Source organism: Electrophorus electricus, chromosome 5 (genome assembly GCF_013358815.1).
Source record: "Electrophorus electricus isolate fEleEle1 chromosome 5, fEleEle1.pri, whole genome shotgun sequence".
NCBI classification, from domain to species: Eukaryota; Metazoa; Chordata; class Actinopteri; order Gymnotiformes; family Gymnotidae; genus Electrophorus; species Electrophorus electricus.
Genome location: NC_049539.1, coordinates 11,551,194 through 11,562,524, shown reverse-complemented (window position 1 = coordinate 11,562,524; position 11,331 = coordinate 11,551,194). Strand labels below are relative to the sequence as shown.

Here is an 11,331-nt window from a genome sequence, read left to right as displayed (position 1 = left end):
GTTCACAAAGGCAGTCTTGTATGGTTTCTGGGGATTTCCAGAAAAGGTAGTAATTGTGTCTAATGTTACAACTGCCATACCTGAGCCCTGTCCGAAACTTTTGAATGAGCAGATTCAGGAAACCTAAATCTGTATTTGCATTCCACTCCACAGGGTCCTTAAACAGTGCCCTTGTATTCCGTACACAGTACCTAGTGCACAATAACAGTCCCACAATGCATCACAAGTGATGTATCCTAAGAGGCAAGTAATATGCTTAATGCACTATGTTGTTTGGTTTGAAGATTTGTACACAGCTTCTCTGAAGAGGACCAAGGAATGATGGTGATGAATCAGAGATCTCATAGGCCTGTTACAAATATAACCAGCAGATTAATGAAGAAATCCTTTCAGATTTTCACATTTCCTTCTGTAATCACATTTGGTTGAGTTATTGGCTAGGCAATACTGCAAAAAATGGCATCTTGATTTTTTAAAACTCATGGATGCAATGACGACTCGTATAACACACAACGACATTTATTGAGAGACACAACAAAGAGAACACAGTGCTTAGGTTAATGTGAGGTCAAACACCGACAACATCCACAATTAAACAAGAAACTTATATACACACACAATAACGACACAAAACGAGGAGCAGTTGTGAAACACAGGGAGGGCATGGCCATACAAACGAACACACACACACACACACGTCTGGGATGAAGGGCCTTACCATGACATAGCCCCTCATCAACAGCGTGACACCAATGCCAAATGGTAAGGCCGGAGGACCGAGCTACCCAACACGGGCCAGTGCGAGCAGGACAGAGGGGGGGAAGACAGGGACCGAGACAACAACAGACACAGGGACGGACACACTGACAGGAACAGGCACAGACACAAAGGGAAACAGAGTGATGGGCACATTAAGTGTGACAGGGACTGGTACAGTGACAGGGACAGGTACATGACAAAATTATACAAAGGGTTATGAAAAAGTCCAGAGGAGGCTGGCAGGAACCACAGCCTGTCCCCCAGTCGTCAGCTGGATCGAAGTCCAACTAGCCTGTGGGGGATTGACCTTTGCCGATTTGGGTGGCAGCGGCTTTTCTGGCAGACGCCTCAGGAAGCACACCAGCTGTTTTGCCTGTCTCTGGGACGGGCACTGTTTACACCTCCTTCTTGCATCCTTGAGGCTTGCGCGTAGGCACACAAGCTCTGGGGCTGTGTACCTTAGGTAAGGGAGTGTCCTCAGATGACGACGATGACGCTTCTCTGCGAGTCACGCGTGGCAGCTTGCTCACTCTAGTGTGGCGTGCCTTGGGCGGAGCCTTGGGCACCGGAGGCTTGTCGTTCTCGGAATCTGCCAACTACGTGTCCATCGCAGAGGGGGAATCCTCCTCGAGGGCCTCCTCCACCTCCATTACTAGATCCTCCAAGCGGTCGACCTCCGAGTCCAACCAGAGGCTGATGTTGTGGTACTCCTCACTCCGTTTGTAATCCCCGTAGCCCTCCCGGAAGTCCCAATACAGATAATAGGACCCTGCAGAGTCCAAACCTGGATACTGGTTGTAATTGTACCAGTCGAGGGTCTGTAGGACTCCTCAGAGCCTCTGTGCTTTATGACACTGATAGTTTTACCTGCAAGTGATTACACCTTAGCAGGACTCTATATGTCAACTGAGTGCTCTCAGGGTGAGCCACCTAAGTTTACACAGCCTATTTTACACCAGATGGGGCAGCCATGTAATTTTTACACTATAGCCACATACAGTGGTGTAAAAAAGTGTTTGCCCCCTTCCTGATATCTTATGTTTTTGCATGTTTGTCACATTTAAATGTTTCAGATCATCAAACAAATTTATGTATTAGATAACAAGATAACAAAGTAAACAAAAAATGCAGTTTTTAAATGAAGGTTTTTATTATTAAGGGAAAAAATCCAAACCTACTTGCCCCCCCCCCCCTTAAAACAGAAATTAATTGTGGTTTATCACATCTTTGGAAAGATGAGTTCAATTTCTCTAGCCACACCCAGGCTTGATTACTGCCACACCTGTTCTCAATCAGGAAATCACTTAAATAGGACCTGCCTGACAAGGTGAAGTAGACCAAAAAGATCCCTAAAAGCTAGACAGCATGCTGCGATCCAAAGAAATTCAGGAACAAATGAGATTCAAAGTAAATGAGATCTATCAGTCTGGAAAAGGCTATAAAGCCATTTCTAAAGCTTTGGGACTTCAGCGAACCACAGTGAAAGCCATTATCCACAAATGGCGAAAACATGGAACAGTGGTGAACATTCCCAGGAATGGCCAGCCAACCAAAATTACCCCAAGAGCGTGACGACTCATCCAAGAGGTCATTAAAGACTCCACAACAACAAAACAAAACATTGTTTGATGATCTGAAACATTTAAGTGTGACAAACATGCAAAACAATAAGATATCAGGAAGGGGGAAAACACTTTTTCACACCACTGTATGTTATATTGTGGTTCAGTGGTAATGTGCATGTGAAACACAAAATATGCTCAGAGTCTAATTTTGATGTTTGTCTTGTGTGACAGTCTAGCAGTTTCTAGCTAGAAACAGCACAAAAATCAGTTTTCTTGCAATATAATGCAATCTAACCTATAAACAAAATAGCAAACAGCTTTGTTATTTTTAACTTCCCTATTCCCTAATTTCCCTAGTACAAAATTTAGGAAGGTCCTAGAGTCTGAGATAATTGCATTTTAATTTTAGTTTGTAAAAAGTACATTACATTTATCTTATGCTTTTAGCCAAAGCAATTTACAATTATGACTAAGTACGATTTGAGCAATTGGGGGTTAAGGGCCTTGCTCAGGGGCCCAACAGTGGCAACTTAGCAGAAGCAGGGCTTGAACTAGCAACCTTCTGATTACTAGTTGAGTACCTTAACCTTAAGTGAGCTACCACTGCCCTAAGTACAAAAACTGAACATGACCTCAGTTGAACAGTTAAATATAAATGCACATATTTTTAGGCATGACATTCATAGTTACATTATGTAAAGTCTGGATTCACCACCATGATCGCTTTGACGTTTTCTAGAGGCAGACCCTCCTTTTCATGTTCCACTTCAGTTTGACATTTAGACTTGCCTTGCCATGCCTCGCCTTGTCATCTTGCCTCCCTCACACCATTACAAAATACATTTCAGTACTAATCACATTTTATTACCAATAAATAATACACACATCTGGCATCGGTATCTATGCTGAAGAGGTGATTAGAGCCAGAGGCTGGTAGAGTAGTCAAAAAATATACTCAAGTAAAAGTACTGTTACTTTAAAATATTAATTACTTAAGTAGAAGTAAAAGTAGTCAATTAAATTATTACTTAACTAAAAGTAAGAAAGTGTCCATTAAAAAGACTACTCAAGTAGCGAGTTACTTCATTTAATAACATCGGGCAACAAAATATATATTATATATATTATATATTACAGATATTTGAATATGAATATTTGGTCTCAGGAGCATCCCTTTTCAGCGTCCAGTAGTAGTCTGCCAACACACAGAGGGGCTCCACTTATCTTCCACAGACCTACTATACATGTGAGTATAATCTATCTATCTATCTATCTATCTATCTATCTATATATATATATATATATATATATATATATATATATATATATATATATATATATATATATATATATATATATATATATATGATTTCATATAATATTTCATATATTGACTACTTTGAATATTGACTACTTTGGCTTTCCATAGATTCTGCCGGAGGGTCGGAAATCGGCATAACATTGTTACAATATGAAACTGAAACTGAAGCGTCTATGTTTCAAATTTCCATACGCATACCAATAGTGCTTGTTGGATAAAATAGATTTCTCTGCAAATTAGTGTTCGTGTGTCACCGATAATGGCCTCTTTTGAAGAAGAGTTATCTTGTTCGATTTGTTGTGGAATATTTAACGATCCTGTTTTACTCTCTTGCAGCCACAGTTTCTGCAAGGAGTGCTTGAGCGATGCATGGGCTAAAAAGAGAGCAAAAGAATGTCCATTGTGCCGGCGAAAGTCATCGAAAGATTTCCCTCCATTAAATCTGGCGTTAAAACAAGTATGCGAGATTTTTAAGAAAGAAAAAAGTAAACAACACGCAAACGAGAGAGCACTTTGTGATCTCCATCAGGAAAGCTTCAAACTCTTCTGTAAGCATGACGATGAGCCGGTGTGCGTTGATTGTGTTGGTTCAACAAAACATCGAGAACATAAATTCTGTAAACTGACGGAAGCGATTCAAGAAAAAAAGGCAAGTTAAAAATACATTTCTGGTAACGCAAGAGACTTGACGCTCTAGAGCAGTATTGCTGTCTATCTAATACACCTTTGAAAAATTGGGCCTACTTTAGTCTGCTCTAACACATCTGATTCATCTAGCCCTTTATGCATTATCGGGTGATTAGTGCAATATGAGCAACATTCAAGTTTTAAGGTTTCTACCAAGTTAATGCTTTTTGATGCAGGACGTTTACCATTTTACATGTAACAGATTTGTCAGATTCACAGCAAAAAGAGGAACACAGACATAACTCTGTAGCAAAGCTAAACACCAAATCAAGTTAGTTTGGTCATTTAAACCAGTGTTTCTCAACCCAGTTTCTAAAGTCAAACAGTCCACATTTTTTGCTCTAATATACCTCCTGTACCAGGTACTCCATATTTTTAGTGGACCAGCCAGGTGCATTTGAAGCTGGGGTAGGGCAAAAGTATAAAGTGTGGGTTGCTGAGACTGAGGTGGAAAATGTTAGTTTAAATAGCTCTTCTCTCTCTCGTTCTCATTCTTGCATTTCTCACTCTCACTTCCTCATATATACATGAGAAGACTTTTTGTTTGAGAGCCTTTTTTGTTTAATCATCTACTGTCTAGTAGTTTGTTCAGGCTTTTTTTCTGTTTTTTTTTTTCCTCAGGATGATCTGATGGCAGCCTTACATCCATTAAAGGAGAAGTTGGAAATTTTGGAAAAAATCAAACAAAGTTGTAATTCTACTGCAGCATACATTAAAGTGACGTATTGCTCTCCCTAACAAGCTTAGTTATCATTTTGTTTTTATACAGTGTTACTTATATTTATCAATTTGCCACCTACTTTGTCTGCTACTTATGGGAATTGACTATAACCAGAGTGATCTAATACAGCTTCTTCTACCCAGCCTCCACATCTCAAGTGATGTATGAAGGCCTCAGTTATATTACATGAGTACAAGTTGAAAGAAAAATCATAAGGTGATACATTTCTATATGATGGGAAGCTTACAATATGGGAAAATTGCAAAATGCTGAAGGCCCAATCCTAATTAGATAATCATTTATTCAGTTGTTGATTTTTTTAAGTGGAGATGGTTTTGAAGGTAGGATATTCAGAAGGTTTTGTCCTGATCTTCTTGCAGAACCAAGCTAATCAAACAGAGGCACAAATAAAGCAGGAGTTTGAAAAGCTGCACAAGTTTCTGCATCAGGAGGAAGAAGCACGCATAGCCAAGCTCAGAGAGGAGGAGACAGAGAAGAACCAAATGCTTGAGATAACTGTCCAGAACATCAGCAGAAAGTTGGACTCCATCTCAGAGTCTATAAGGAGCATTGAGAATGAGATGAAGGCAGAGGACATTTCTTTCCTTCTGGTGAGTTAGAGCCAATGTACTCACAGAATCACTATGACTCACAAGAACATTAATGTATTTAATTATAAAATGTTATGAAATGCAGTACTTGCTTTAATATAAGAGACTAAGTGTGTAATTTATAGGTATGACTTGGCTATAGCTCAAAATGTATTTTTATATATATTGCTTTCAGAGCTTCAACAAGACAAAGACCATGTAAGTCACAATTTGTTTAAGCTAAAACAACAGTTTAGCCAAAGCCATATTTACATTATTTAATTTTCATACAGATGGGTCCCCCAGCTGAAATGGCAGTGGGGGGGGGGGGGGGCATGGAGCTTTTAGCATATTTTTTTTGTCACATGATTACCAACCATGAGTAGACATATCTTAAAATGGGTCACTATGCAGGATATATGTTTAAAAGTTGCTTAACTGGCCATGTCTAGCACCTTTGTGAGATATTATCCCTTTTTATTACTGACTCTTCCTCTTCATACACTGTCAGCCACAGTTTTCACACAGCTAGTCAGCCGTGAATGTCAAATCTGTACTTGAATAGTTTGTCTTTTGTCTTGGAGTATCCTACCACATGCCCTGAGTGTGATTTATTTATGTGGAATCATGATTTAACCACTGATCTCAGAGTGGCCTACAGTGGCAACAGTTTAATGACACTAAACCTTTTCTATGGCTTTTTCTATGGGAGTAGTGACAGCTACTAATGTGGTCAAACCATGAAAGAGTATTTACCTAGAAGAAGAAAGTTAAATGTATTTGAACTTGCTTTGTGAATAACAGTAAGGTGTGTGTTCTTTGTTTGTTTTATGCCATGGATGGATGTACAGTCTGCATAGGGTAAAGGGTAAAGCTGTAGGTTTTAGTTCCAACCAAGCGGGAGCACACATGATTCCACTTGATTAATCTGTTGGTCTCAATTATCAAACAATTGATTGGTTACACTTGGTGTCACTCCTAGTTACACTGAGTGTTAGCACATAAGATTCCCCACACTTGTTCTAGAACAACAAGGCAAACTAGAGTAAAACATCTGATCTCACTAGCTTTTTAAATATATTAAATTTCCACCTCTGATATCCCCAGTTAACAGATTTTTGCTTTACTCCTCTCAGCTGTGGTGTGCTTCTTCATTTATTTTTCTAGAGTGCAGGACAATATGCAGGCTCCTGCACCTATTCCTGTGCCTCTAATAGATGTTGCCAGGCACCTGAATTTGCTTAAATACCATGTCTGGAAAAAAATGCTGAGTATTATCCAGTATGGTAAGTACATTTGGTCATGCTGTGATTATTTGATGAGATTATCGGATGCTGTTTTAGGTCTTTCATAGAGCAGATAATGTAATTAGCAATTTGTGTTGACCTTTTAACGGGATACTCCAGGCTAAATGTATCTTAATCTGTGTCCCACGTCTGCAGTGAACTGCTCTCTACCAAAGACAAAAACATTTAAGAAGCACAAACAACTTGCTTGAGGCAAGCACTTATGATCATAAACAAACATTTAAACACATAAATGGGTCATATATGTTGTATAACTTGTAATGTTCCAAAAGCATTTGTAATCAGATGTGAACTACACAAAATTACAAACAGAACATTTGTGTTTATTATGTGTGCTTAATCTTATTTAAAATAATTTCCCACCTAAACACCAAAAACATGCAGATATACCATAAGAAATGTAAATTCTTATTAGATCCATATTAGATTTGACTAGCCAAACAGCAGCATCAAATGGCTTAATTATCATACCTGTCAATTCTTCTCTATGGGCCAGAAAACAATAGCCATCAATTGTAAATTGGGACCAAGAGTGGCTAACTGAGTATTGTCAGGCAAAGGTAATGAAACTCCATTATCACTCACTTAAACAAGAATCAGTGCCTGGGCTAACATGAGAAAGACAACGATCCCGGAATTGCAAATGCCCCAGCTGTTAGTTAGCTATCTCATACGGATCTTCGAAGTCTGGTGAAATTAGTCATGCATTTTAAAGTCTTGAAAGTGATCCAGTACAACTCTTGCCAAATCTGGAGTATCTAGTAAATTCATACAGTTCATGTGGTTGAGAAGCATGCTTACATATTATGTATTGCCTTCCCCACATTTTAGTAATGCACCATCATAAACTGTTCTTAACCAAACAGCAGACAGAGGTGCAAAGAAAGAGGTTCTACTTGGCATTGTCGGGAATGACTTGATTAAATGGAGGATGTTAATAAAAGTGACAATGTACCACCTTTGAATGCAGACTAGGAACTGATCATCCAGTAATTTCTATCACAGCATGAAGAGATTCACAACAGACATTTCAATGAAAGTTGTAATTTGTTATAAGTGTGGAAAAAAGGATCACATTGCAAAATGCTGCACAGGGCATTGCTTGTTTTGTGTGTACAAAGAATGGACACAAAGCAAAGGATTGTCATTCCTCATACAAAAGAAGAATGAGCTATCAGGAGTTGCTTAAGAAAGTGGGCCATCCAAAGACCCAGCTGGCATTGTTGAAAAGGCAGCATGAAGAATAGACCTTGCAGCACTGCTTAAAGATTATTACTGTGGATTAGCCACAAGCAGCTGCCAAATGAGATTGGATAAATTGTTTGATGTAGTCACACAATGCATCGTTACTATCATGAAAGGTTTTCTTTGCTTTTCAGCAAATAACTTTCTTTTCAGAGCCATTTGTACTAATAATTCATTCATAATTCACCTGTGGATGGACTGGCCCAGGTGTTCAATGGGCAGTGTATGGACTGAGGGATATAGGGGACTTCAAGTGCATTGATCACTGTATAGGCTGTTGGGCCTGCAGATAGATAACTTTTCTACAGTTAGTTTATTTATTTAGTCCTTATTATGTATTCCTAGGCTATTTTAAAATAAAAACAAAAACAAAGCAATAGCATAGAGTGTATGTGATGCAAAAGAAGGAGACTGTGATATTCTATTAATGTTAACCTTTAGCATTAGCATTAGAATGACCAGGTGATAGATGGAGAAATGACAAACAAAATGAGAAACTCCTTGAAATTTAACATATACTGTATATTGCTTGCTTCTGTGAAATGTAAAGTGCCCATTATTGATCACTGTTGAGTTGAGTGTCTTGCCTTACAGAAATGGCCAAAAGTGGCTTTACTTACTGATAAATTGCTAGAGAATAGCTAATGCAAATGGTCCATGTAGCTCACCTGAGCTACAGGAGCTAACCATGCCACCCATGACATATTTAACACACATAAAGTATATCTAACATACAAAGTTTTATCTGGCATTTTTAGTGCAGCTCTTTATCTTCCTCCCCATGCATATGGTATAGGTTACACCATGGGGAAACTTGTTCCATACTAAATTAGGTTATAAACCTGTTTTTCAGAGATTGTCTGTGGTAATGAGCAGTTAACTAAACTTGTGGCAGTGTTTAAAAAGATCTGTAATCTACTTATTTCAATCATTAGTCATAATTACTCTGACTATTGCAGATATCTGGATATTTTGGGGATAACTACACTCTGTAGTGTTTGCTTATGCTAAATGAACTTTGCTTTTATCGATTTTTTTCCCCCCCCATTGAATTGTAATAGAACTAATAGCTGCTTCAGATGAGATCAGAATTGTATCTAATATTCATAATATTTCAGTTCCGTTATGGTTGGAGCCCCTCTCTGCCCATCCCCAGCTCTCGCTCTCTGAGGAGCTAACTAGCATGAGCTACAGCATAAGGGGTACATCCATCCCCGCGAATCCAGAGCGCTTTGACCTCTATGTGTTTGTCCTGGGGGCAGAAGGCTACGACAGCGGCAACCACAGCTGGGAAGTGGAAGTGGGCTACAAGCCTAATTGTCGTATCGGTGTGGCTCGTGCATCCGTCCAGAGGAAGGGCCATTTCTCAGTGTGCCCAAAGGAGGGCCTGTACACAATTGTCATTCGTAAAAGAGAGTTTTATGCAGGCACATTGCCAGAGATTCATTTGGATTTTAGGAAGAGGCCTCAGAGAATAAAAGTAAATCTAGACTATGAGAAAGGTGAGGTGACATTCAGTGACCCCAGTGATGGTGCTGTGATATTCACCTTCAAGGACATATTCACAGAGAAGCTGTACCCTGTGTTTGGGCCATCGAAAGATTCTGCACCCCTGCGTATATGTCCTAGGGTAGTTACTGTGGCTAATTAGGAGTGATGATGCAATTTTTACTGCATTCCATAAATTGTTTCATTATTGTACATACTACACAAATCTTTCATATGAAGTATCAGCATTTTGAAAATTAAGGTAATGTAATTTTAAAAATTAGGGTAAAAAAAAAAATCAAACAGGAAAATTTGGCAATTTGTAATCAATTTAATATGAAAATTCAGGTTATGGACATGCTGGTTGTTAAAATTCAGGGAAAACATTTGGGTTACTTAGCAACCTAGTTTGATGAACTTCCCCAATCACAAAACATTTCTAACAAACCTTTTTAGAATGGAGAATGATGGGAGCATACAGTGGTGTGAAAAAGTGTTTACCCCCTTCCTGATATCTTATGTTTTTGCATGTTTGTCACACTTAAATGTTTCAGATCAAACAAATTTAAAATTTTAGACAAAGAACACAAGTAAACACAATGCAGTTTTTAAATGAAGGTTTTTAATTATTAAAGGAAAAAAAAAATCCAAACCTACATGGCCCTGTGTGAAAAAGTCATTGTCCCCTAAACCTAATAACTGGTTGGACCACCCTTCGCAGCAACAACTGCAATCAATTGTTTGCGAAAACTGGCAATGAGTCTTTTACAGTGCTGTGGAGGAATTTTGGCCCACTCATCTTTGCAGAATAGTTCTATTGGAGGGTTTTCGAGCATGAACTGCCTTTTTAAGATCATGCATCTCAATCGGATTCAGGTCAGGACTTTGACTAGGCCACTCCAAAGTCTTCATTTTGTTTTTCTCAAGCCAGTCAGAGGTGGACTCACTGGTATGTTTTGGATCATTGTCCTGCTGCAGAACCCAAGTGCTCTTCAGCTTGAGGTCACAAACAGATGGCCAGACATTCTCCTTCAGGATTTTTTTGGTAGTCAGCAGAATTCATGGTTCCATTTACCACAGCAAATCTTCCAGGTCCTGAAGCAGCAAAACAGCCCCAGACCATCACACTACCACCACCATATTTTACTGTTGGTATGACGTTCCTTTTCTGAAATGCTGTGTTACTTTTACGACAGATGTAATGGAACATACACCTTCCAAAGTTCAACTTTTGTCTCGTGAGTCTACAGAGTATTTTGCAAAAAGTCTTGGGATCAAGATGTTTTCTGGCAAAACTGAGCTGAGCCTTTATGTTGTTTTTGCTCAGCAGTGGTTTTCATCTTGGAACTCTGTCATGCAGGCCATTTTTGCCCTGTCTCTTTCTTATGGTGGAGTCATCAACACTGACCTTAACTGAGGCAAGTGAGGCCTGCAGTTCATTCACTGTTGTTGTGGGGCCTTTTGTGACCTCTTGGATGAGTCGTCGCTATGCTCTTGGGGTAATTTTGGTCTGTTCCATGTTTTCGCCATTTGTGAATAATAGCTCTCAATGTGGTTCGCTGGAGTCCCAAAGCTTTAGAAATGGCTTTGTAACATTTTCTAGACTGATAGATCTTAATTACTTTGTATCTCATTTGTTCCTGAATTT

At 39.1% G+C, this 11,331-nt stretch overlaps 1 protein-coding gene across 1 annotated transcript; it reads left to right on the top strand.

Annotated features, from left to right (window-relative positions):
• The first annotated feature begins 3,774 nt into the window (after positions 1-3,774).
• Positions 3,775-10,213, top strand: LOC113574460 (nuclear factor 7, brain-like). Its single transcript, XM_027005407.2, has 6 exons — positions 3,775-4,294; positions 4,954-5,049; positions 5,434-5,664; positions 5,840-5,862; positions 6,811-6,929; positions 9,314-10,213. The coding sequence occupies exons 1-6, from the start codon at positions 3,905-3,907 to the stop codon at positions 9,844-9,846; spliced, it is 1,392 nt and encodes a 463-aa protein (XP_026861208.2). The 5' UTR covers positions 3,775-3,904; the 3' UTR covers positions 9,847-10,213.
• Positions 10,214-11,331: the final 1,118 nt, after the last annotated feature.